At 49.7% G+C, this 26141-nt stretch overlaps 3 protein-coding genes across 3 annotated transcripts in view; 2 read left to right on the top strand and 1 right to left on the bottom strand.

The window, feature by feature from the left end:
• Positions 1-68: 68 nt before the first annotated feature.
• On the bottom strand, positions 69-9962 carry TGME49_306350 (variable surface lipoprotein; the record flags this gene model as incomplete). Its single annotated transcript, XM_018782481.1, has 14 exons — positions 69-106; positions 1395-2573; positions 2886-2956; positions 3520-3553; positions 3873-3904; positions 4332-4399; positions 5228-5350; positions 5758-5821; positions 6343-6508; positions 6907-7248; positions 7746-7850; positions 8345-8509; positions 8907-9011; positions 9824-9962. 14 exons carry the CDS (start codon positions 9960-9962, stop codon positions 69-71), a joined length of 2631 nt encoding a protein of 876 aa, XP_018636171.1.
• A 5518-nt stretch (positions 9963-15480) lies between these two features.
• TGME49_306342 (hypothetical protein) lies at positions 15481-18402 on the top strand (the record flags this gene model as incomplete). The annotated part of the gene is made up of 2 exons (XM_018782480.1): positions 15481-16888; positions 18191-18402. Exons 1-2 carry the CDS (start codon positions 16642-16644, stop codon positions 18400-18402), a joined length of 459 nt encoding a protein of 152 aa, XP_018636170.1. The 5' UTR covers positions 15481-16641.
• Positions 18403-19617: 1215 nt separating this feature from the next.
• The window catches only part of TGME49_306338 (dynein gamma chain, flagellar outer arm, putative), a gene marked incomplete at both ends in the record, with an annotated part of 49113 nt that continues 42589 nt past the window's right edge, over positions 19618-26141 (top strand). The window contains 10 exons of the mRNA XM_018782479.1: positions 19618-20136; positions 20486-20590; positions 21206-21365; positions 22075-22202; positions 22603-22854; positions 23596-23673; positions 24067-24201; positions 24419-24562; positions 24979-25086; positions 25648-25728. Coding sequence (XP_018636169.1) covers positions 19618-20136; positions 20486-20590; positions 21206-21365; positions 22075-22202; positions 22603-22854; positions 23596-23673; positions 24067-24201; positions 24419-24562; positions 24979-25086; positions 25648-25728 — 1710 coding nt within the window. The remainder of the gene's footprint in view (positions 20137-20485; positions 20591-21205; positions 21366-22074; positions 22203-22602; positions 22855-23595; positions 23674-24066; positions 24202-24418; positions 24563-24978; positions 25087-25647; positions 25729-26141) is intronic.

Below are 26141 nucleotides of genomic sequence, written 5' to 3'. Positions count from 1 at the left end.
GCGTCAGAAGAAAGGGAGAAAAGATAGAGAAACAAAACAGAGAAGTCCAACTGAAAGAAGCCCCTTTGTTACTTGGCGGCAATCTTCGGTTTGATAGCGGGTTTCCCTGAGAGACACAGATGTCAGGAAAGGGTACGAGGAACGTGAATACCGGACAAAAGAAAATCACTTTCTGGAAAAGGATCACAAATCTCCTCCCTCCCCAACTCCGTTCACAGCTCCTAACTTTTTTTCCCCACCTGGTCTATTCAAATTCAGACTTCTTCCGCTCTGTCGCCCTTGTCCTATTCTTCTGTTTTGTTCTTGCTATTTTTCCTTCATCGACTCTACGATTTCTCTGCATGTCCAATCTCTCAGTGACACGGAGATTTCGGCAGACACCACTTGCATTCGTTCCACGCCCACTACCGGCTAATGCAAACGGTGAAAAAGCTAACCCACCACGTGCTTTCATATTTTTACGAGATCGTCTTTTCCTTTCTAACTGACCTAAAATACAAATAATGCATTTAATATTTTAATATTTTCAAACCCCTCTCTGACATTTTATTGTCGTGTCTCTCTGACCTAAAATACAAATAATGCATTTAATATTTTAATATTTTCAAACCCCTCTCTGCCATTTTATTGTCGTGTCTCTCTGACCTAAAATACAAATAATGCATTTAATATTTTAATATTTTCAAACCCCTCTCTGCCATTTTATTGTCGTGTCTCTCTGACCTAAAATACAAATAATGCATTTAATATTTTAATATTTTCAAACCCCTCTCTGCCATTTTATTGTCGTGTCTCTCTGACCTAAAATACAAATAATGCATTTAATATTTTAATATTTTCAAACCCCTCTCTGCCATTTTATTGTCGTGTCTCTCTGACCTAAAATACAAATAATGCATTTAATATTTTAATTTCAGCACGTGTTTTTACATGCTTAGGAGGCTATCGTTTGCGTTCTAACTGGCCAAAAATACAGAATATGTTTAGTGAAAGAGTTCCGCATGTCAGAGCCTCTCCGCGCCCTCGATGGTGCTCCTACAGAACAACTGTGACTCTGCAGAGCACCTGTCTTTCCCCATCCTCCGTCGCCTTCGGTCTTCCCGTCTCTCCGCAAAAGAACTCACGCTTCACAGATGTCTTTCTCAACTCTAGTAGGTCCTAACCAGAGACCGATCCGTGTATTGTGCAGAGAAAAACACCAGGAAGGAGACTAACAAAGACAGTTTTTCACGGGAATATTTGTGAGCTTCTTCTCGTGAAAGTATACGACGAATTGGTCTCCTAGCTCAGATCTTAAAAGTCTCGCCTGTGTGTTTCTTCGTTTTCGAGTCACTCACCATCTGCGTGTGTTTCCAAATTCTCCTCTGTCTACGTACTTCTTTGAGTCATCTTACCTTTCAAGTCCACTTTCGCAGCTGCCGGAGCCCCTGGCTTGGGACCGGGAGGCTTCACCGGAGTCGGCTTCGCCGGTGCACCCGCTCCAGGCTTCACTGGCGTCAGTCCAGGCTTCGCCGGTGCACCCGCTCCAGGCTTCACTGGCGTCAGTCCAGGCTTCGCCGGTGCACCCGCTCCAGGCTTCACTGGCGTCAATCCAGGCTTCGCCGGTGTACTCAGTCCAGGCTTCACTGGCGTCAATCCAGGTTTCGCCGGCGCACCCGCTCCAGGCTTCACTGGCGTCAATCCAGGTTTCGCCGGTGCACCCACCCCAGGCTTCACTGGCGTCAGTCCAGGCTTCGCCGGTGCACCCACCCCAGGCTTCACTGGCGTCAATCCAGGCTTCGCCGGTGTACTCAGTCCAGGCTTCACTGGCGTACTCAGTCCAGGCTTCACTGGCGTCAATCCAGGTTTCGCCGGCGCACCCACTCCAGGCTTCACTGGCGTCGACCCTGGCTTCACAGGTGCACTCAATGCAGGCTTAGCTGGAGTTGCACCCGGTTTTGCTGGAGTTGCACCTGGCTTCGCTGGAGTTGCATCCGGTTTCGCTGGAGTTACACCTGGCTTCGCTGGAGTTGCACCCGGTTTCGCTGGAGTTGCACCCGGCTTGGCGTCGCTTTTTGCAGCCGGAGGGCCCGGTTTCGCGCCGGTGTCTGTTTTTGCGACGACCGCTCCTGGCTTGGGGAGGTCCGGTTTCTTCACAAGTCCCGCAGGAGCACCTCCAGGTTTTCCGGAAGCCGAGTCTCCTCCCCCAGGAGGCTTTTTCGCTGCCAGATCGGGACCGGAAGCCCCCAGTTCTTTCTTGGGTGCCCCCGCATCTCCGGATTTCAGGTCCAGAGGAGGTTTCTTGATGTCCAGCGACTTCTTCGCGTCGTCCCCGGCCTTGATGCCTTCCTTCGTCGGGGCTGTCTTGGCAGGCGCCGGCAAATCAGGTTTCTTTATATTCAAAGGTGGTGGGCCTGGCTTGGACTTTGCTTCCTCTCCCGCCTTCTTCTCGCCAGACGGAACGCTTGCGCCCGGTCCGCCAGGCTTCGGTAAATCAGGCTTCGTCACCGCCAACTTTGGAAGTTCAGGTTTCTTGATCGCTCCAGGCTTTGCCTCTTCCTTCTTCGCCTCCTTCTTCACTGCTTCCTTCGTCTCTGAAAAGGTGAGGGGGAAGCGAAGGAATAAGAGAGTGACGGTCGAGCATCAACGAGGAACGAGAAAATACCAACAGACTGGTGCGAAAGAAATAGACCTGGCCAGTGACGAGAAGGAGAGAAGGAAACGGGGCACAAGCCCTGAGGTGAAGAGCGAAGAAGCGAGTGGCGCCGGTCGCCTGGCATCGCGAAGTAAGCCGGCACCGCTGTGGCGAGAACGTTTTTCCCGATACTGGAAACACCTCAGAAACGAGAGAGAAAAAAAAGAGAGAAACGGCACTACACGGAAAAAACTGCTCTGCCTCTGCCTACCTGCGCCACCCTTCTTCGCTGCACCCGCATCTTTCTCGCCGCCTCCACCCTCACACGGGAGTGGGGCGTTTCTGCACAGAGGCGAAGAACAAAAAACAGAAGAAAAAGAACAGTCAGAGATAAAGGAAACCTGTTTTTGAACCGAGTCTACCTCGAGGCTGTGCGAGAGACAGTTCCGTCCTGTGATGTCATGAAGTTTCTTGCATAATCGAGCTATAAACTCTTCATGTTCCTATTGAACGCTTTCACTGAATGACAGAGTGCCTTCCTTCCTCGGCCTAAAATCCTGAACTGTTCCCCATATGCATCGACTGCGCGTCTGCGCACAGAGAGGCGGGTGTCTAGACACTCTGAGATTAATTTGCTTTACATCCAATGCAACCCGCTCTCCACAGAGAAAGGCACGAAAATGCGTCTCGGTTTCCAGCTTCCGAGACTCTCGAGACACACATATGCGTCTTTTTACTGAGTTCTCTGCACCACCAACGACGCGAAATGGAAGCTCGGTTTCGAGTGAAATGCACAGGACACTGTACAGATTATGTCGACCTGGAAGCACTTGTCGAAGTGAAGAGGGAGAACTCGAGTGAGCGGCTAGGCTGGGGCGTTCCCGCGCTCCAGACGCGAGGCTTACAGGGGCAACGGAGTGACTGTGCAGACCAGTTTCCCTGAGAAAAAAAGAGGAACGCACAGAAATACACATCGAGGGAAGAGGGCCGCGAACGCACAGCGCAGGCTGCACAGGCAAACAGGTTTGCAGGTCAAGTGTTCAGTTTTTCAGTGTTCCGCTGGAGTCGAGGAGACCCACACTCGGGCCTTGTTTCGCGCGAGTTCCCGAGGGCGGAACATCCGTTTGAGCGCGAGCAACAAAGGCGAAGTTGTCGAAGAAGAGAGTGTCTGGAAAGAGAAAGCGAGAGAACTACGTGGAGGGGTCTGCAAGGCAACACACTTTGAGACGCGAGGCAGTCCAGAGACTCCCTTGCTCACCAAAAGCCTTTCCAGTGTTGTCCTTGATTTCCCTGAGAGAGAGAGTCACAAGACAAAGAAAAACGGGAGCGTTTGTCCGGCTCTTTCTCCCGTGGTCACTCAGAAGAGCGAAGGCGAAGGAGAAAAGAAAACGAGGACAGCCGAGAGCGAGAAAAGGCGCAGGGGGTATCGGAGGCTTTCTTGTCGAGAGCAGAAGAGCGAAAGGAAGACGCAGAAAAGGAAACACACGCATGCGCCCAGCCTGAATGCCTGGCAGAGCTTCCGCAACAGATGGAGAGAAAGGCAGAGCGAAACAGAGATGAAAAACGTAGCGTCGACGATCTAGAGAGACCTTCAGCAGATGTGAACGAAAAAACAAGAACTCCCCACACGACGACAAGGAGAGAGAAAAAACGAGCAACTGTTTGAGCATTCGGAGAGGAAAGTTGACGCGCTTTAAACCAGGAGAAGATCACTCACCATACGGCATCCTCTGTGCCCAAACTCTTGTCGTTGAAAGGTTTGTCCGCGCGGCCGAGCGCTGCAAACTGAAACAAAATGTCCAGAAAATATCACATAAACTGGATACGCAGTTCACGAAGAAGACACGACAACCGCAGGTCTCACGTTCTTCCACACGGCACCGTTCTCAAGAAGTTGGACGAAAACAGCGAACCCACAACTCCAAGGCGGCAGACATCGCATTCAAAAAGGCAAGTTTTTCGTCCACAAAGACGTAGACCATTCGCACTTATAGATGAATATTCTTGCGCTACCCTTGGGCTTGCTCTGAAACTCCTCAATGGCAATGCGGCGGAAATCTCGGAGGCGCCGTCTACCTGTTCCTGACTTCTGACGGAGAGTACGCCTGTATGCATATATATATATATATATATAAATATATATTATGTATATGTACACATGTGTATGCACAGATAGACAAATATACATAAATATATATGCATATGTTTATTTTTGATTTACATTACATACATCTCTCGGTTGGAAGCTCCATAGAGACACAAGTAGACAGACACAGCTGGAGAGAGAAGGAAATGCAGTTAATTAGGAAGAAATCGACGTCGGGAGACAGACGAATGGATGCAGATAAGACTACTTTTTTTAGAAAAGTCAGGTGCTGGTTTGTGTGGAGAGAAGAGCACGGACGTGGAGGTAGAGTGAGATGTCCACAGCAGATCGAAAGTGGCGAGAAGAATTTTCCGCGGATTGTCCTTTGTATGTTACAAACATGTCAAGGAAGCTCAGAACATATATTTTCAAGTGTACTGCAAATACATATAAGTATATGTGTGAATTTGTTTATATAGATCGACAAAAAGGACGCTTTTGTGAGTAACGGAAACGGAGCAACGTACTGCCTTGTTGTCGTAGACGTCAATTACAATCTTCGGATTGCCTCCGGCCTTCTTGGCAGGCAAAGAGGGGAACTCCACCAGTAGGTTGAACGTCGCCTCTTCTTTTCCTGGAGAGCCTCCGCACTGAGAAGGAGGAAACGCATGCGAAGCGAAATAAAAAGTAAAGGAGAAGGAAGCGGAACAAAAGAGAAAGGCGATCCGGAGAACGAGCATCAAAAAACGTCCTGTCTGTGCAAGTTAGAGTTTAGAGTGGAGGCGGGTGTTCGACGTTCAACTCTCTCTTCACATTCACCTTCCAGGTATCCAGAGTCTGAGACATATCTAAACAGACTTAGGGAAACACACAAGTCAACAAAGTCGGAAACGCACTCTAGCATTATTTATACATACTTAAGAAGCAATCTGGGCATTTGCTCGCGTTCTACACCTCTCGTTGGAGAAAGAGCAGCACGCTCGAAGTTCAGCATGTTACATGCGACAACGGCCTTTTGCAGGAAAGAAAAGACACAGAGGAAACTTCATGTACTTGCCTTTTCGATGAGCATGGAACGCCCCTCCTTCTTCTTCGAGTCTGTCGCCGATTCGTCGTCCGTCCTAAAAAAACGCCCCCCAGAAAATTCTTACGAAACGCTAAAGCGGTTCACTGTGTGTCGACTTCTACTACCTCTCACCACACGGACTCCATAGTTCTATGGAGATGCCTGCTTATCACCATAGATACAGAAGTAGATACATATGTGTTATTCACTCTAAACGTAAAGGTACGCACATAGATAGATAAACAGTAGAAAGGCAGAGATAGAGACAGATACATGGAGATGCGCAAAGAGTGACATGGGTGGTAGAAAACGCAAAAAATGGCCACCAGTTCTATAACTATGCACGCAGATACAGAGGGGATCTGTGTAGATAGAGATGTCTGTGTATGCGATAGCAACTCAAAATGCCGACGTACATTTATATACATATATATATATATATATACCAATACATGTAACAACGAACTGCGTATAACTCGGTTTGGAAAAGGCGAAAGCGACGTTGTGCGAAAATTCGTCCATTTCCAGAGTTCTTCGCTTTACAGAAAAAAAGGAGTTGTGCATGGCGTGCGTTACCTGACTACGATTCGGAGACTCTCCACTTTGGAGGAGGCGGGGCGCTTGAATTCCTCGAGTTTCCTCACGAACAAAGAAAATCCCTTCAGAGTCGCCTTTGGATCCACAGGCTCGCGCTTTGGAGGATCCGATGCAGTTTTCGCAGTCTCGGTCGACGTCTTTGTCCCTGCAAACAACACAAAAACCACAGTTTCCGAGCCCTACTGAATCATGTCCATCCTCATCCTAAAGTGTCGACAGCGGTGGATTCAGACGATTGAGCATTCTTCTCCATACATATAAAATGGATATATACCTTCGGAGGTATAATACACGCATTCATTCATATTCATATCCCTATGTTCGTATCCACATGTCCATATATCTATGTATATATATAATATATATGCATATATCGAAGAATAATCGTATTAATCCACATTGATACCCATATAAATATATATAAATATATATATATAAATATATGTTCGCATATGGTGTTGTGTGCAACGATTGGCCCTTGCTGCACTGTTGGCGCACATGGAGGTTCTTCAGGGATTTTCTCGCGGGGGAGTGTGCACTGACCTGAAGGTTTTGCTGTGCCCACTTTCGCCTTGGAAGTCCCCGAACTTTGGACAGTGGCTCCGAAGATTCTCTTTGTCGTTTCCTTCTTTTGTTCGGCGTCCGCCTTCCCCGCTTTCTCAGCCTCCTCAGCCTCCACCGCCTTCTGAGTCTCAGCCATGTTCCTTTGGAACATCGAGAGGCCAGCCGCCGGATTCAGAAAAAGCGTATACGGACTCGGTTTTATCCAGGGACCTCCGACGCCCTCAGAGAGTGGCACATAGCTCGGCTCTGGAGGTGGAGGCGGGATCCCAGGAGGCGATTTGCTCTCGCCCAGGCGGAAGTAATACAACACACCGTACAGCTCTGCAGAGCGGAACGCATGCATGCAGAGAGAGCAGCGTCGGCCGGACCGAGTGCAACAGGCCTCGCGACTCTCGTTCACAAGCGACAAAGGTCTTCTCGAGACCCGGCAGAAAAGGAGGACGCGAGAGACAGAGAAGCAAAGAGAACGAGACAGCCCGATAAAGAGGAAAGAACGTGGAGAACGAGAAGAGCGTTTTCGACGTGTAATGCCCTAAAACGACCACGGGGAAGGAAACAAAAGAAGAAAATCTGCTGGTACGCGAAGAACAAGCCCATGCAGAGGTGTTCCACATGTCCTAAGTTTCTTCATCCCTCAGATCGACTGAGGGCAGGACCAGTTTGAGGCACCCGGCCACTCGTTCTGCAGAGCGTTTTCTCTCTTCAGCGAAACGACAGAGACGCTTCCACCCTTCAGAAGAAGACGTCTCTCCGTATACCTTGAAAGGCCTTCGTCGAGAATGAAAGTGTAGACGACTTCTATGGTGAACGAGACGTACCGTGAAGTCGAGGGTCGAGGGCACGACAGGGATAGAGATAGTCGAGAGCACACTGTAGCAGCTGCTCTCTCGTCGAGTCCTTGACAGCAGCAAAGCCACATACGCCTGAAAGAAAAAAGAGGCACAGGATCTTCTTTCGTCCATGTTTCTCAGAGGCATGAAGTCTCTTCAGGCGTTTTTCACCACCCACGAAAATGTGGGCAAGAAGGAGGAGACCGTCAAGTGAACAAGGACATGCAGAAAAGCGTGCATTATCTTAAAAAACCACCACCCCTCTGCAGAGTTTCTCGAGTTTCCTTGTTGAGACCTCACAGATTTTCCAAACTTCAAACAAACAAATCGAAATAATAGTTCTCATCCAAAAACATTTCAATACAAATGCAAATATACATATATAAATATATATATATATATATGAATGAGCACACAGACTTCATCACACACACACACACACCATATATATATATACATATACAGATATAGATATATATATATATGATTGTGTGTATATACGTGTGTGTTTGATAGAAAATTGACAGAGAGAAGAGGACACATGTCTGATCTGTGTTTTCTCAAGAAACTGGGGTTTGGAATCTGACCTGCAAGAGCTTGGACGAGAGTATCAACTTGAGCATACATGAGGTCGATTCTCTGCAGAGTGTCGCGAATCATTTCGGGGTCTCCTCTCAGCTCATCGAATTTGTTCTGAAGCGATTCGATGTAATCTGCGCTCTTCAGCAGCTTCTCTTTGTGTTCCGCGAGCTCTGGAAAAAAGCAGTTGCACACACGGACTCAGGTGGTCTCTTGAAGCGGTTTCTGCAGCCATGTGGGGAAGCAGCTTCCCTACTAAAGAGATATGCAGACGCCCTCTGGATCGAGTCCATGTCAGTAATGTTCTTCGCATTGAATTTCAAGTTTTTTTGTTTGCCGATTCTGTCTCCGGAACTCGATGTATCTGTTCTCCGTTCGGAAGTAATATGGGGCATCATTCATGTGGTCGCGAAGTCCCGGAAGCCACGCATTTACATAAACAGATTTCCTGTCCCCTGCCAAGTTACGTTTGTCGCTTGACTGGATCTGGATCCCGGGTGGGTGCTTGGAAGAGAAGCAAAGAGACCTGTTCGTAGCTTTTGACAAACGCCCTTTTTCTTTTGCCCTTACCTTTCTGCAGCCAGAAACTGTATCTCTCTGTTTTTTCTCGGGCTTTCTTCTCTCGATTGTACAAAATGAAGTAGTGGCGCGCCTTCTCCTCCAGTTCGTCGAGCACTGACGCGGAACGAAACAGCAGAAACCAGCAATGCGAAAAAGTTTAGGGAGCTCCACTGCCCAGAGAAACGCGCACTTGCGACGTCGATTCGCTCATGAACACTCGTCCGAGATGAAGTGTCTACTGCAGGCTCGGTCCGACCTCCCGTTCCACTCCATAGATCACCCTGGTCGACTGTCACCTTGAGATAATCACGCGAACGTGGAGAAAGCAAAACTGAGGAAAAAACCAAAGATGGTGGAACTGAGTCGTGCCGGAGACAGACGCATGCGTGTTTTGTAGGCTCGCGAGAGAAAGCTGCTTCGTTTCTGCAGAAAAGTGTCAGCCTTCCCGACCAAGTTCATTTCCAAGGGGGAAGAGTGCGTTGGAAGAAAAACTGGAGTGGAAAATGTGCTGCTTTGTGCAGCGCGTTTACTTCTTCAGTTCTCTGTAGTCGTAGAAATAATCCCTTCTTCAGTATACATCCACTTCTGTATTCTGAACGTGCAGGCACTTTGACAACACTTGTGAGGAAAACAGCACACGAATCCAGACGCCTGGAGACACGCACGACACGGCCCAAGCTTCTAACGGACGTTGTGTTGCTTCGTATACACACCCGGAAGGTATTTTCAGAAGCAGTCGTCTTCGAAGCATTTGGCAGAGCTAGGAGAGAAGAGACATAGAGAGAGAGACAAGAGAAAACGGAGACGACGTCTGGAAGAGAGAGGGCAACAGATGTGTGACCGAGAGCGACGAACAAGCGCTGCCTAAAACAGAGACTCCGGTAAGGAGAAGCAGAAGAGCTGTGGACTCTAAAGTTTTATCTCACTCTGTTCAACAACTTGCGGTGGAGGCCTCAACGTCGGATTCACCCCGTAGGGTCCCCCCGGCGGCAGTCCCATTGCAGGAGGACCAGGCATCCCCATTGCGGGAGGGCCAGGCATCCCCATTGGCCCAGGCACTGCCATGTTGCCAATGGGCGGATCTCTGTCGTTTCCAGGTCGTTTCGCACACGCTTCCTCTCTGTGTGTCCCTCTCGGAGGCAGAGAAGAAATCGAGAAACGAAGAAAGTGTACGTCCGGGCAGTGCAGCAAAGCACGCGACTGAACGAAGACGACAGTAGCGCCCAAGCCCAAGTGCTCGTTCTGCGAGACAGGAAGAGGCTACGAGTTCCACGTGTTTCCCTTATACCCTTCCCGTCTGATGCGGTTCGACCTCACTCGATCACGAAACGTTCAGCATTTTCACGAAAGTTCCTCCAACACAGATACGTGAAGACACACAAAAGTGTGGCTACACACATGAACCAAAGGACGCGCGCAAGTGAAAGTTGCTTCGGGTGTATGTACACCGGAGCGGAAGGCGTCGATGGTCGTTCAGCGAGTTGCAGCAGCGCGGCGGCTGGGTCGCTCCTTGCGTAAAAACTCCGAACGTTTCACACAGAATCTCGCGGAAAAGAGAGAAAGCACCGTTCATTGGAGAAGGGGAGTTGGAGAGAGATCGACTTGACTTGACAGGGGTGAAACAGTCCAGATTTGTCCGAAGGAAACGCCGGGACTAGCGAATTCGCGGGACGGCACGGAAGTCGAACCAACAGAAAAACAGACACGAAAAGGCAATCTAGGAAGCAACCCTTGCGCCTGTGCCAAGATACGACACGACGGAGTGCTCTTAGAAAACAATCGATGGGAAAAGCCCGGAAAAATACCGAGACAAGTGGCGACCTGCAGGGTTCGTGTTCCGGCGCGGCGTTGAGTGAGGCTCTTTCGGGCAGAGGGTCAAGGTGCTGGGATGAGTCCGGGAAGACAGCGGAAACGCACGGTAAATGGAGAGAGGAAGCCTTGGAAGAAACAAAAAATCAAAAGCCAGCTGACACAGGCGAAAGTGTGTACCGGCAATTCGTCGCCAGCGACCCTCGACACGAGTCAACGGCTGGCGCGGCATGCGTGCTGCAGAACCAGGGTCAAGACAAGCTTGTCTCATTCAGGAGTTTCTGGGCTGTGAAATGGAGGAAGAAACACAGTCCACCGAGCCTGTGTGCTTCCTTGTGAATCTGCTTTTAGGTCAAGAGAACAAGGAAAACGAACAACCTTGTCAACACCCTCGAATTTTGCGAAAAACCCTAATCGATGGTTCTCTAGGTGCCTGCGGCACTTGCTTGTCAGCCGTCGCGCATCGCGGAGCAAGAAACTTGGGCTAGAGTGACCATAGGAAAGGCGAACTCGCTTCACCGGACAACCGGTGGATTGTTTATGCAAGGAAAGTGGCCCGTCCTGTATCTCCAGGTCAACGAACTTCTCTTCTTCCCGGTGAAAGTGGCCGCAGAAGGAGTCACGAAAAATGTGCAAGGCTGAGGTCACAAGGGAATTAGGCAGCTCTTTAACCTTGTTCACGCGAGAGAAGCATAATCAAAGCGAACTTGTTTTTTAGCGGGGAAAGGGTAGAAACGCCTTTTTGGCTGGAAACACAAAAAGGCAAGTGCAGACTGCCGCGGCAGGCAAACAAAAACAAAGAAACAAAGGTTCCGGAAGTAGGGTACCCCTTGCAATCGGGGCATCGGGTTGCGCGAGAAAACTGCTCAGATCCTCAGATGATCAGGACCACCGTACTGAGAGTCATCGTCTGCGAGACAGCACGATCTAGAAGCTTTTTCTGGGGAGTGGCTCCGACGAGGTGGACCGCTCGCTTACTTTTTGTTGGAAATCTTTGTGTTCCGTGTAGAGTACAGAAGGGTTCGCAGACCACAGCTCTCAGTGTTGTGCTCCAATGAAATATCTCATTTCGGCCATACGACTTGATTTCTCCTCAGAGGCTCTAGGTCTGCCTAGCGCGTACTGGTCTGAGGTGCGATCTGAAGTCGCTGGCATCCACGTTGCACGGTTAGGAAAGAATCATTGGCCCATCGCCGTTATCAGTCTGCTTTTCTAACCGAGGTTCCGGAAGAAGATCTGGTCGTCATGTCGTCACGTGAACTTGCTGTTCTGCCGGTAAAACGCTTCGACACCCGTACGAGAGAGAGGAGTTTCCTCCAAAAATCAAGATTTGGCGTGACCCGTACTGGGAGTAGTAATCTCGTTTCGCAATAATAAGCTTTTCCTGGGGAGTCTACGATCCAGGATTGATTGTAGATTCCGTGATCTTCATGGTAAGCGCACTAAGTAGAATGTTACAACAGCGCTGATCTGGAAAATCAAGGTCTGCATACAGGCGGCGCTCCTCGCGCGTTGTCAGCACCGAGGAGTTACACACGAATCTCTTACAGAAACAGTGGAACCCCAAATTTCAACTGCAGCTGCTGCCCCAAGTCCCAGACACCGACAGCAAATTCTTCAGGTTTTTACATCGTATCGCGACTCGTTTCCTCTGAGATCTCGGCACCCACCGGCTGAGACTACAGCACATCTTTCTTGAGCGCTGTATCGATGGAGTTGGAAATCCTTGTACTCTCTGTTTCGTTTCCCTGTTCGACCGGGACGGGCTACTTCGACAAAAGAAGGCCACTGTTACCCGGGCTCCCACGAAGTTATCTCTCGAAATAACGGACAGAAACGCTTGACTGGTGGTCAGCCCCTATGTCAAATCCAGATACATCTCCCTCGCAGGTTCGGTCTCGTGTCCCGGTACACCATTCTCAAGGCTTCTGCTTCACTGAAATCATTCTGACCACAGTACGAGCGCGCATGTGGGAACAGGCACGACTCCGGCACTCCAGTGAAGATCTACACTTTGTCCTCTACAACCCAGCAGGAATTCTTGATTGAGGTACTTTCTGGGCACTGAACCTTGTACAAGAACGGTGATAACTGTTGTTTTCGGTGTTTCGCCGCAAGCCGGTCTCTGCTTACATCCTACACGACAGGCTTTCCACTATCTTAAGTACCGGTAAACTTTCGGTGCCTGAGACTTGGATACCGAAATAAACGATGAATCCGAAAACCCGGGAGATGCAGTTGAGGAAACCTGACGACCGTACTGCTATGAAACACGACGGATCTCCTTTTTCGGCAGCGCCTGGTGACAGCCGCCGAGCACAGAAACTCTCCATAGAAAGACCTGCTTCACCGGGACAGTCGAGTGGCGTGGAAACGCGAACGCGCCGAGGAGCGATAACTAACTCCCAGGGGCCTGTGACTCTCTCTGTTTCCGCTACTTAAGCGGAGTCGGTACGAACTGCTTCTCCTGCTACACAAACCTACCTGCCTCTGTTGGCGGAAGTAACAAATGCTGACGAATGCCACTCGGACTACCAGTTCCTAAGACTTCAATTATGTCCGCGGACCACTTCGAGAAACGTCGCCGGCACTGCTCGCTACAACTTGAAAGGACACAAAAGCTACGCAAACACTGCGACTTCCGACGTGCTCAGCTCCTCTGCCTCGAAGGCAAATGCTCCCCCTTCCACAAGACAGCTTCATTCCTCGTAGGAAGTCCCGGCGGAGCACTTCGAACGGCGTCCCTAAGAAGTGGATCCTCGAGAAATACGTGCCGTTTAAGACTACGAAGCTTGATGGGGTGCTACACACGGGGGACCGTATATATATAATGTAGTGAGGGAAGACCCGATCTCAAAAGAAAAGCTTACGGAGCAAGACCTGATTGCTGCCCACCCTAAGAAACCAGCTGGCTTACAATGAATTCGCATCACTGTTCCACTTACGAGTGATGACGCACCTGAGCCAGCCTCTCCACTACGCATGCACGACAATCTGCGTGGGGAATTACAATTACTAGTTAGAACTAAAAGAACCTAGACTGTTCTGAATATGACTCGAGGTTTCAAGTTGTTTCGACATAAAGCAAACAAAAACCTTAAAGATGGCTAGAGAATCAATTTCAACAGCCGTTACTACTTGTGCTTGGGCTAGGGTAGTCGATATCTCATACACGACTGCTCGCAAGACGGCGGCACTCCTGACCATGTTAGCGTCTCAGTTCTTTCTATCGCTGTGAAAACGAGTGACAATATCGAGAACTGGTCTATGTCGATAGGGTCCATAAAATCCGCCTGAGCATACAAATGACACTCCAGCGCCACGACATGCGAAGCGTTGCACTGGATATTTTTTTCATGTCTTTCTACAAGAACAAAAAGTCGAGGTCGGGATCGAACCCGTGACTGAAACAGAGCCTTTTTCTCAGACTCCTTCCTGCAGGAACGGAGTTGCTGAGAAAGACCACCTGTTTCATCACTATGGCACCTCGAATGTAGGGAAAAGCAGAGCTCGCCGTCTCGAGCAGCTTTCCCTACACGAGTTTGCAACTTCCGGAGTCATCAGTTGCCAATTTTCCCCTGGAAAACCTTCCTTTTCCTGGGGAAAGGCATCTCACGTCTCACGGACACGCGCGGAAACTCGTCAGAAACGCACGTGAAAAGTGGAGAGACCACTTGTGTTCTCTCGCTTGGTTGGTGCCACAAAGACTTTGCGGTCCTTCCGAGGAAGCTTCCTCCCCTCGAGAACTTCCTCCGAAACCTTCCGGGGAAGGAGGGGTTGTCACGGAGCTTTTCAGCAGTCAAACGTGACTTTTTCCAGAAGATTTCCCGAAAGAAACGCGTAAGTTCGACGCAACTTCTCATCTGCTGCTGAGATTTCTCTCGAGCAGACTCGAAGGCACAAACTCCGTCTTTGGGCAGTCTCTGTTTAGGGTTTTTTTACATCGAAAGTCCGGTAGCTTCCTCCGTTTTCGCAGCGAGAAATCTGGTTATGGAGGGCGCAGACACGGCAGCGTCTACGACGATCCGAAGCAAGACACAAAAACCGTGTCTTTCTGTCGGCCGTACACGCTCCGCACTTGACCGCTCCCCAGCAAAAACACAGACACTCGCGTTGAAACTCAGAAGGGTGTTCTTTACCGACGGATAAACTTGCACACACACATCACACAAAAACAAAAGTGCCAGTTGCTCACAGATTGCCGCGCCGCTGTGTTCGCACACCCACACCCACACCCGCATTCTCGCTTTTTCCAACTACGCTGTTCGCTGCCTCACGGTGACGAACCCGGTGGGGTTGCGCCTTTTGCGCCCCGCGACTTCGTTCTCGTGGTGAGATACAACCAACGACAGAACGCGAGCCTTTTTCGAGACAGGCGCTTGAGTTCCCGGGCACAGCACCAGAGAACGACGGGACGCAGATCGTCTGTTTCTCTGTGTTCTCGCAGGAAACGTAACCAGAGATTTCGGAGTCGCCGCGTGGACTCTGTGTACAGGCTTACAAAAAGCTGCCCTCTCGGCTGGACTCCCGCGCCAGTGGCCACCCGACGCATTTTCTCCGTATTCTTTGACGACAAAGACAAAAGAGGGGAACGCAAGACACATTCCACGCCATCGGCTCGCTTCCACCCAGCGCAAAACTTCGCGGGATTCTGCAGTCAAGAGACCGCAAGAAGACACCCTCTTGCTGAAAAACGCAAATCTTTCCTTTTCAACAGTTGCGTACGCCGCGTGTGTGTGTGTGTGTGATTCCGATTGAACCCGTGGCTTGTTTTTGTTTTCTCAATTCTTTCGCATAAAAATTGGAAGACAAAGTAGCCTCCAGTGCGAGAAAGTCCGACCGGGTGTTATCTGCAGTCGGGTTTCGTTAGCGTTAAGCTCTGAAAACGTCTGTTTTTCTTCGGAGAGAAGAAAGACTCTTTTAGCTGAGGTAGCGGAGAAAGAAAGAAAACAGAGAACCCAGAAGGCTGTCCGTTTTTTCAGCGGACTTGTCGAGCTTCAAGAGAGTGTGAAGGGTGTCGAGGTTCGCTCGGATTTCCGTCGATTTTCTCCCCGGTCGAACTGTGTAAACGTTTATCAACAGCTGCTGATACCGTAGCTGTTGTGTTTATAGACCGCGGTTCACCCTTCGTGTTCCTCCGACTTCTTCGCACTTTCTCCACACAGGATAGAATTCCCCGTGCACAGTAAACGTAGATCCAGAAAGAGGTTGTAGACTCTTTGAGTCGCCGTTCTCCTATGCAAACTGCAGTCTCCGCTGGACAGAAGAAATTCACGCCACAGACGAGGGCGCTGCCTTGACGGCTGCGGCATAATGGCCGCTTTACTTCGCCACAGCAATGCGTTTTTTCCGGCGACCCTCTCGTTCGGAACGGTGTAGTTGACCTCGAAGAAACAAACCGTAACGCTGAATGCGTGGATACGCCGCAGGCGCGACTCGAGTGCGTGCGAGTTTCACTCCTTATGTAGATTTTGAAGGTTAGAAGTGGAGGAAGTCGTCTGCCAAACGCAGAGATACACGAGCTGAACAGATTAGCCTCGCTTTCGTGCGAGAGAGCTGGGAGGGAGAACGCAGATCGGGGCGGGTGTCGCGGCAATGCATTGGAGCGAGTTGTGCTGAAAACGACAAGTCCACGGAGACTCAACGGAGTCCACTCTTTCCTTTCTCTTCCAGTTGCCTTCTCTCCTAACGCAACCGCGGCAACGCAACTTTTTCTCGCGGTTTCATCCCCTCCCCCCTGCCGGTGTCCGGAAAAAACCTGTATACCACACACCCAGCCACAAACACGGCTGCGTCTACACATAGATCACAGTTTTTTCTACGTAAATCCATGCCTCGGCAAATGCATACGTCTGGATAGATTGGCCGTCTCTCCAGCTGACTTCATATGTTGGTATAGTTCTGAATCGAGCAGATCTACTCTTTCAGTCGAGAGATGGCGCTGCAACCTCGTCACCGGTGGATGGTCTCGCAAGTGGTGGCCGCATTCAAGCTGGAGAACGAGGAGGCGGCGGTCGAGTTCGCTTTTCGAGGTCGATTCTCCCCGAAAATCGAGAAGTTCCTCTCGGGCGCCAGTCGTCGCCAGCACCTTCTCTTTGCATTTCACCAAGGGAACGCGACGCCAAGCTCACCAGGCGCGCTGAACTCCGATGTCGGACTCGATGCGAAACTCATCTGCACTGGTGAGAACCCCAGTCCGCGAGCCTTGAAACGCGCAGCAAACTAACAGAAACCTTTCTCCAACATCAGACTCGAGGACGCGACGCGTCTGATGTAGCATGCAACGACTCTCCTCCTGCAGTACAGTTTATCTTGCCTCTTAGAGGCTGCATCGTCATCGTGTTTCATGAGCAAAAAACGTTACGGGCATGTTCCACGCCGCATGCACCCTCTGCTGATCGAAGCGCCATGCAGAGCGACTCTCTTGTAGGAAACGCAGATGGAAAAAGCGGCTGGCAGTCAACACGAAACATGCAAAGTCTAAATTCTCCATGGAATCTCGTTAGAGAAGAACCTTGAGCGCTCCCCGAACTACTTAATGAGGGTCTTAGGAGTAGCGCTGGAACTCGAAAAGAGCGTCGATCGACGCAGAAACATCTTTTCACCATCTTCCAGACAAGACTGGCAGCCGCAGGCGCTTCACTAGGGACCGTGAAGGAGAACAGTTGGTTGATGAAGAAGGAAGAAAAAAGCTCCGGTCCAGAAGTCATGTGCAGAGAGAGACAGCATTGCCTAGAAAAAGCATATTCGTGTCGGAACTGCGAACGACGCCACAGAGGCCGTCGTTCGCGAGAAGACAAAGCACTCACATGTTCGGTCAGTGAGAGAAGAAAACAACAGGCTATACTGGACACAGAGAGAAGAAGCCGCCACAAGAGAGGCGGCCTGCCGCTGCTGCAAGGAAAAAGCCTTCAAAGAAAACTTCCACTTTCCGTTTCTTAATTGAACGGGAGGCCTAAGGGACTTCAAAGAAACATGAAGAAGCACAGGTTCTCTCTGGTCCTCTCTCGTCTTCTTTGCGTGGTGTCTCTGTATTTGCCGATCGTCTCCCTGCCCTCTTGTTCTTGGCCTTTTCTTGGATTTCGCGATTCTCTCTTTCTCCTACACAACCGCCACACCGCACCAGCGGTCCGTCTGTCGAATGCTTGCTGAGACGCAGCGTGAAAACGTTTTCTCCTGGCTGTTGAAAGGCCCGTAGACTCGCTCTTCGTTTTTGCCTCTTCTGTGTCCTCCCAAGTTTCTTTGACGATGAAAAAGTTCACAGAGAAAAGACTCTCAGAAGTGACTGGTCGAAACTTGTGGCAACGCTCTTCCGGCCTCCTCTGCTTTCCGCGCTGTTTCTCTCTCCTCTTCTTGCAGATTCTCTCTCTCTCTGTCCCATTTCTTCTCTCACCTTTCCACTGCTGCGTCGCTCTTTTCCCCTCTGTTTCGCATCTTTCTGTTCTTTTCTTCTCCGCTGGCTTGTCCGCGCCTTTTCTCTGTAGACGGCGCGGAGTCGGGCCTGCAGTCGCGTTCGATTTACTTCCTGAAGACGACGCAGAGAGGAAAAGCTGTAAACTTGAATGTGGCTTCTGACGGGGAGGTGATTTTCGGGGAGATCGCCGCTGCTCCTCTCGCCAGTTTGGACGTCGCCCTCACTGGGCTTTTCCTCCCCATCGTCGAGAAATTCAACGAAAAGGAGTGGTACATAAAGTGACAAATACGTCCACATTGGCCGACACACTCAATCATCTAGGGAGAAAAAGGACAGTCAACGAATCTTTCTTCTGGACAAGAAAACGCTTGCGCCTCCCCCTTCGCACAGGACCAAAAACGGTTCATCGTGTCTCTCGACTGTATTCACGCATCTGTATCTAATGTGACGACCTAGACGCATTCAACAGACTACGAATAGACCTATCTCCATCTACAAGTAGATTTGCATGCAAATCTCGACGCATGTCTACCTATCCAGATCTACATATATATATATATATATGTACATGCGTACATTTGCATCTATCTGTCCACATATATAAATGTGTATGTATACAGATCTGCGTGTATGTATTCCTGAAATTCTTGCAGTATCTGTGATAAGAGTTGTTACATGTGTAGGACAGCTAGAAGCGTTCGAGAGCAACTTCCTAAGGCACTGAGGCTGTTCGGCCTCGCCTACGCTCCAGGCGTGGACCTACAGGGTATGGATTCGCAGAAGAGTGGATTTGTTTGCATGTGAAGATTTCTTCTTTTGCATCTTCCCAGGAAATGCTGCCCGAACGAGCAGAGGCGGGACTTCGTCGGGAGTTTCCGCCATTTCTGCAAAGATCTCTCCGACGCAATTCAGTCTCTCTCTTGTGGCATTGAACTCACAAAACCGGACCCTGCGTAAGCTGCGACGAATTCACATCGACAGCAGTTCCGGAAACATGCTGTTTTTTGACGATGCACATTCTCATATATATATATATATATATATGCATTTGTGTACATTTCCAATCTTATAGGTGTAGCACTTGAGCGTTTTTGCCTGTGTTTCTCTGGTCTACGCCCATTATATCTGACTCTCTGTACATCTGCAGATCGCCTTCTGCAGGTTGTGAGTCTCTCTTCTGCGTAGGATGATGCATCTCTGTGTGTGCGTGGAATGCGAGAATGCGTTCTGTTTGTCGTCTTTCGAGAAGCAGAACTCCCATGTATTCTGCCGGCTTTGCAAGACTTATTGAGGTCCACCTGTGCATCGAGCGCGCTCCTCGCCTCCGTATGTCTTTCAGCGTCAACTTCCGCGCTGAACTCTGCATCATCACGACAGGCCGAGAGATCCGACTCTGCATCGGCCTTCCTCAGAACTTCACCTCTGTGGACTTGACGTCCTTCTCCAGAGAGTGGAACCCCGAGAGTCGCTCTCCTTCGTGCGTTAATGAAAGTGGCGATGAATTTTCCTGGAAAGGCTGTCTCGAACTTCCACCTGAAGTGGAGTTCCCCGTGCATCCGCAAAGTTTCGAGTTCTCCCATGGAGACTGTTACATGTCTTGCAGAAGGCAGAAGGGGACCCGTGGAAGGAAACCGCAGTCAACAGCTTCCGAGAGACCTCGCAGTTCTCGCGCAAGTCACCTGCAGTCGACTGAAACTGTCGCCCTGTGACCTGGCGACCCAGGACTGCCTTTTGAATTGCTTTATCTCCGTTGTCTTCGCCTTTTCGTCTGCCTTCTCCCGGTTTTTCCCGGTTTCGCTGAGCTGTTTTGCACAAGCTGGACGGAAGACATGCCTTTTTCTTTGCAGAAAAGTCTCGGAAGAAGAACGCGCAGATCCGGCAATTGCTGCGAAGAATCACGAAGTCGTTCTCCACTTTGAAAATCTCCTCGAAGATTGGTGTCGGCAAATCGAACGTTTCTTGGAAACTTCCCTCGACCAGAGCCACGAGCTGCCGGACGCCGGGCCTCGCAGCGAGGTGAGAAAAGCGTGAGGAAGAGAACAAACAAGAAAAGGAACAAAAAAGGAAGAGAAAAGGAACAGGAAAAGGAACAAGAAAAGGAAGAGAAGAAGGAGAAGGAAGGTCGAGAGAGAAACACGACAGAGAAAAGGTGGAGAAGGAAAAGAAGGAGGAGAGAGATGAGGGGAAGACTAACTCAAGGAAAAGGAGAAGAGGGAAGAGTCTTGCACGAATACTGAGAGAAGGATGCTCTGTGACTCTGAATCTCGAGAGTTCTTGTCGAGGTTGGACTTCCAGTTCCAGACGAAAAGTTATCGCTTCTGTGGACGCCGAAAAAGTCCATTCCTGTTCGATGACGCACATGCAGATCGAGTATTGGAGAAGTCGCATGCAGAGACTGAACTCGATCATCGAACAGCTAAAGAGTGACAACTGTCGCCTGGTCTTCCAAACGCTCTACGCAGTGAGCAAAGTGAGCAGATTCCGAGAGAAAGGCTTTGCGATCACAGAAAGGAAGAAAAGAGCCTTCGACTCCGATTCAAAGCCCCCCCCCCTCCCCGAGAAAGTGACGCATTCACCACTGCTGCGTGTACGAATATTTACTCACATATTTCCTCACGATTCTATGTATTACCGTATCCATATTTAAATCAATATTTAAATGCAGCTCCCTCTGTATCTGTACTTCTATGCAGAGGTCTTCTCATGTACTTACCTGCCATTCTGTGTCTATACCCTTCTAGGTACGCCTGTACATTCGTATTCGTGTATCTCTGCAGTAGGTGACAACGTTCGCTGAGTCACTGTGCTTCGAGATGGCCGTGTGTCTGCACTGCTTCTCGAGAAGCGGCGTCGATGGAAAGAAAGAAATGCCAGCTGAGAAGAACGACTTTCAGCGTTTGAGTTCTGTGAAGCTGTTGAACTGCACGGACAAAGGCATATCTTGAACTTCCGAATTTCGGCGTTCCCGCTCACGAGCGTTTCTGAAAGACTGCGAGCTACCGACTGAGCATGCGGACGTCTCTAAAGAACAGAGACTCTGGGATGTTCACCGCTTCTGAAGTGCATGCATCTGTGGTGTTTCTAGACCAACGCAGAAAAGACTCCCAAGTCGAAGCAAACGGTTTTCCACGTCCTTCGCCGATGCAAGCAGATCGACACAGCAATCACAGAGGCCTTCAACGAAGCGAAAGACAATGTCAAGTACCTCAGCACTCTGCGGAACTTCATGGATCCCCTCTACACAGGTATGAAAAAAGCGACAAAAAAGCGACAAAAAAGGATTACTTCGCACACCCTTCACTTTTGCCCCTCCCACGAAACAAATTCAACCACGCATATATCAACTTCATGTATAAACACATATATAAACATATATATAAACATATGTATAAACATGTATATAAGCATATATATATATATATATATATAAACATGCATATAGAAACATATATATATATATATATATATAATCATGCGTCTATATAAACGTAGGTACAAACATGCGTATCTAAACATATATATATATATATGAACATGTATATAAATATATATGTACGTATGCACGTATATTTTAGTGTATAGGAACGCGTACGTATCAAATCCTCATCGAAGTGTTTGTAACTCGGTACGCAATTAAATGCACATGCGTGTGAACAGAGGAAGACAATTGGCAGCCGCAGTCACCTCCAGGTATCCGAGTGCATGTCTACACCTGCTTCAGTCTGTTCTTTTACGTCGCAGCTTCAGTTTTACCGCTCTGAAGTCATGCCGTTCTCTCTGTCTCCCGAGATCTGTTCTCACGTCGGTGTGTGGCCAGGCGCGCATGTATGCGATGCTCCCTCGCTCGCTATTTTCCTCGCTATGCACAGCTCTCTGTTTTCTCAGCCTGCGTGGAAGATCGACCGTTTCCCTACTCATCCGCGATGAGATTCTTGAATTCCTGGCGTTTTTCAGGAACACCGCAAAACATCATCGACAACCTGGGACCTCTGATGAACGCCGTGACGATGGTACACTCGATCTCTCGCCACTACAACACCACCGAGAGAATGACAAATTTCTTCGTCAAAATTACGAACCAGGTACTCTTTGAGCCGCATTCTTCCGTGTCTGCTGCTTCTCTGCATGCGCGCGAATGGTCTTGACTTTGTTTTCTTCTCTCTTTTGCACCTTTCTGTCTTGCACTTCCAGTCTTTCGCACTCTTCCACGAGCGCTTCCAGTTTTCTGTGCTCTCCCTTTCTCTCTCTTCCTCGCTGAGTTGGCCACTGCTTCTCTGTAGCTTTCGTTTCGTACTGCTCTTCCTTTCCTTCTCTGTCTCGTTCTTCCTCTCTCTCTCTCTGCTTCCTCTGTTTCCCTTCCTTCTTTCTTTTTACTCTCTCTCGCTCTCTGCCTCTCCTTTCTGAGCCGTGTTCTGGTGTTGCTCTCGCTTTCACTTGCCTCACTTTTCGTTCGTCTCTGTCTTTCGTTTTGCTCGTCTTCAGATGATCTGCAACTGCAAGAAAGGGATTCTGGCTGACGAACACCCCCAGCAACTGTGGGAGCGCGAGCCTGAAGAAATCATTCGAAAGTTGGAGGCCTGTTCGCGTCTCAACGACGCTTACCACGAACAGTACCGAATCACGAAAGACAAGTTGTTGACGACGCCGAAAGGGAAACAGTTCGACTTCTCCGAGCACCTGATTTTCGGACGCATGGACCTCTTTTGTCGCCGAGTGCTGAAGCTCATCACTCTGGTGAGTTACCTCTCGCACAGAACGTGCAAAGAAACCTCAAAATGCAGTGAAAATAGCGAAGCTGCAAAGTCCGTGTCTCCTTCTCAGTCTCGCAGAGAGGCTCTTTATTTTCGAGAAACGAAAACTCTGCGAACGAGGACTCTGCATCCGATTCCAAACGGACGAATGGCCTCACAGACGAACGCGGATATCCGTTCACTTTCCGCTGCTTCCTTCTCGCTTCCGTGAAGAGAACTTCTCTTCTCAAGTTTGTCTAACTGCCTCCCTCACACGCTCTCTACGCCGCACTGCCGAGCACTACTCGACAAGCAGCCGACCTCGTTTGTGGTCGATGCGCTGTTCGCTTTTCCTTTGCTGCCGGACTTAATCTTTGCGCCCTGTCAACCAGCAACTTGGCTTGCTTTCAACACTGCACAGTGCGCCAGGAGCAGCTTTTCGGGACTGATACGAGACTCCAAGATTCACACAGGGGTATCCGACAAGAGTCGACAGAAGCTGGAAAGCAAGACAGAATCCTTTCTCCTTCTCAAGCGCGGAAGACGTGTGCCTCTCTGCGGTGCTCTCTCCTTTTCTTGCGTTGGTTTTCTCTCTCCTCCACCCGTTTTGCGTTCGCTCTTGCGGCAGGCTTCTCCCCCTACCGACCTCTCCTGTCTCTGCACGCAGTCTCGTTCTCGCCTTTATTTGTCTAAACAATGCTGTTCTTTCTGTTCTCTTGCGGGGTGCTCTTTTCCGTCTCTTCAGTTTTCCATCATCCGTCAATTTCAGAGCATCTCGCGGCACTGTTTCGAAGGCATGGGGGTCTTCGTCGAACGCTTCCAGGTACAGACGACGAGGCCGGACAAGAAAGTTATTTCTCTCACAGTGGTGAGAGACTTGTCCTGCAAGAAGGGCAGCGAGAGAGAGGAGAGCACTTTGTCTGTGTTCTCCCCGGAAACGGTTCAACGCATACGAGACGGGGTATCCTGGAGAGAATCGTAGGCGTGAGCCGCTACGGTTTCCTCGCTCTCGGCTTCCTCTGTGCGACGCGAATTCGCGCAGTTCTTTTCCTGGGTACAGAGAAAACACCAAAAGGGTGGAGGAGACCGTGGAGGTCTTCCACTGCAGAGATCCTACCTTTTAGGGATTCAGAGTCTCCACTCTTCTCTCTCTGTCTCTCTTGTGTCTCTGTCTCTGGTCGCCATTTGCTTGACTTTTCTGTTTTTGGGGTCTCAGCAAATTCTTGCGGAGTTCCGGTCCAAGAGACACGACATGCTCGACTTCACAAACAACCGCTTCGACCGAGACTTCGTCGAGTTCACCGTCCGCGTCGCCGACCTCGAATCCGCTCTCCAGCCTTTTATCAACCAAGTAGCGACCTCTCAAAGCCTGAATCCTAGCCAGGGAACTCCTGAACCGTGAAACGCCCGGTTCTGAGGACCTACACTCACAAACCGTGAAGTCTGCAGCCATGAACCGTCGCATTAGAGACACTAAATGCTGGAAGGCTGCTCTTTCGTGTGTGTTTCGCTTCCCCGTCGGGATCTCCGTTCTCCCTCGATTCTTCTTTCTCCCTTGGTCCCTGCAGTCTTTCGCGTCGACGACGTCGATTGACGCCTCTTTGCAGCTGCTGAAGAAGTTCCAGTCGGTGGTGCACAGCGAAAACCTCAAGAGCGAACTGAAGGCGAAAATCAGCATCATCTTCCACAGATATGGCTGGGAACTCCAGCAGGTGTGCGCCTGTTCTTTCCTCTCCGCGATGGCATCCGCGTTTTCGCTCTGCTCTTCTCTGCCGCCTCTGCCCACCACGGGGGCTCCGCCGCCTCTACTGGGTCGCCGATCTTTCTTTTCTCTTCTTCGGTCTGTTTTTCTTCTCTTTTTCTCGACGTCTTGGACCGTTTTTCTCCCCTTCTGCACTTCCTTGCTGTCTGGCACCCAGCTGTCTCGAGAGGACGACCTCGACGTCTCTCTCTCTCTCGCTCTTCGCTGTTGGTTCTCCCTCGTTTTTCCCTCTCTTGTCCTCTCTTGTCTTCTCTTCTCCCCTCTTTTTCTCTCCCCTCTCTTTCTCTCCCCTCTTTTTCTCTCCCCTCTTTTTCTCTCGCCACCTGGCATCTGGTTCCGGCCTCCGTCGCTTGTGCGCTCGATCAGGTGCAGCAGCAGTACGAACGCCTTCGGGCAAATCCGCCGATCGACCGCGCCATGCCGCCAGTCGCAGGCAGCATCACTTGGGCTCGACACCTGCTGAAGAGAATCGAGGTAACGCCGACTGTGGACGCCGACCCCCCAAAAATTCAGCTCCTCCGCACACCGATTCACACCTGTGAAGTTCGCCACCGAAACACAGATACACAAATGCACATGCACAAGTATATATATATATATATATATATGTATATATTTATACATGTATATATGTAGATTTGTATATATATATATATATATGCATATGTATGTGTCTACATACACAGAAACGTAGGCCGATGCACTCTCACAGCCAAGCATAGGCTGCTGCATGCAAGCGTTCACACACAGCAAGGTGGAAAGCATTCGTAGAGGCATGCTTGCGCTTGCATAGAGACATATCGCTCTCCCAAAAAGAGCCTCTACACACATATATATATACATATATACATATATACATATATACATATATATGTATATAAATGTATGATGGATGCATGCTGGTTAAGAGACATTCCATCTGCCTTGCTTCAGCATTGCAGGAGCGCCCTGGGTACTTCCTTTGACGGCAAGATGTTGACGGCAATATGTTGACTTTTGTGACAGTGGCTCCTGTGTCTTCACGGTTTTCTTCAGGGTCCGATGAAGAAGTTCGAGGAGCATCCTTTCGTTTTGAACACTCGAGAGGCGAAGAAAACCGTTCGTCTGTATAACAAAGTGAGGACGCGGCTGCCGGCGGCCTTCGCTCTCTTGTTTTTGTCTGCATCGTCTTCGGCGTCGCCGTCTCCTTCTCTCCTGCTGTGTGTGTCTTTCTCTTTCACGAATCCCATTGCTGCGTTCAGAGTCATCCGGAGGCTTTCTGTTCTCTTTTCGAGCGTCGCTGCCGCCTTTTGGGCGCCTCTATTTTCTCTCTTTTCTATTTCGCGTCCACCTACCTCTGTCTTGCGTCTTCTTTCTCCCGCACTCGTCTCTCGTTCTGCAGAGTGTACTTTGTTTCCATTCAAGATTCGTTCTGTTCGCCGGACGACGTCTTTCTCCCTACACGTTTTCTCTCTCTCTCTCTCTTTCTGCTCCACTTTTGTCTTTCCGATGTCTTTCCGATTTCGTTTCTCCGCCTCTGTCTGGATTTG

This window comes from Toxoplasma gondii, chromosome IX (genome assembly GCF_000006565.2).
Source record: "Toxoplasma gondii ME49 chromosome IX, whole genome shotgun sequence".
Classification (NCBI taxonomy): domain Eukaryota; phylum Apicomplexa; class Conoidasida; order Eucoccidiorida; family Sarcocystidae; genus Toxoplasma; species Toxoplasma gondii.
This window is presented reverse-complemented; position numbering and strand designations above follow the sequence as displayed.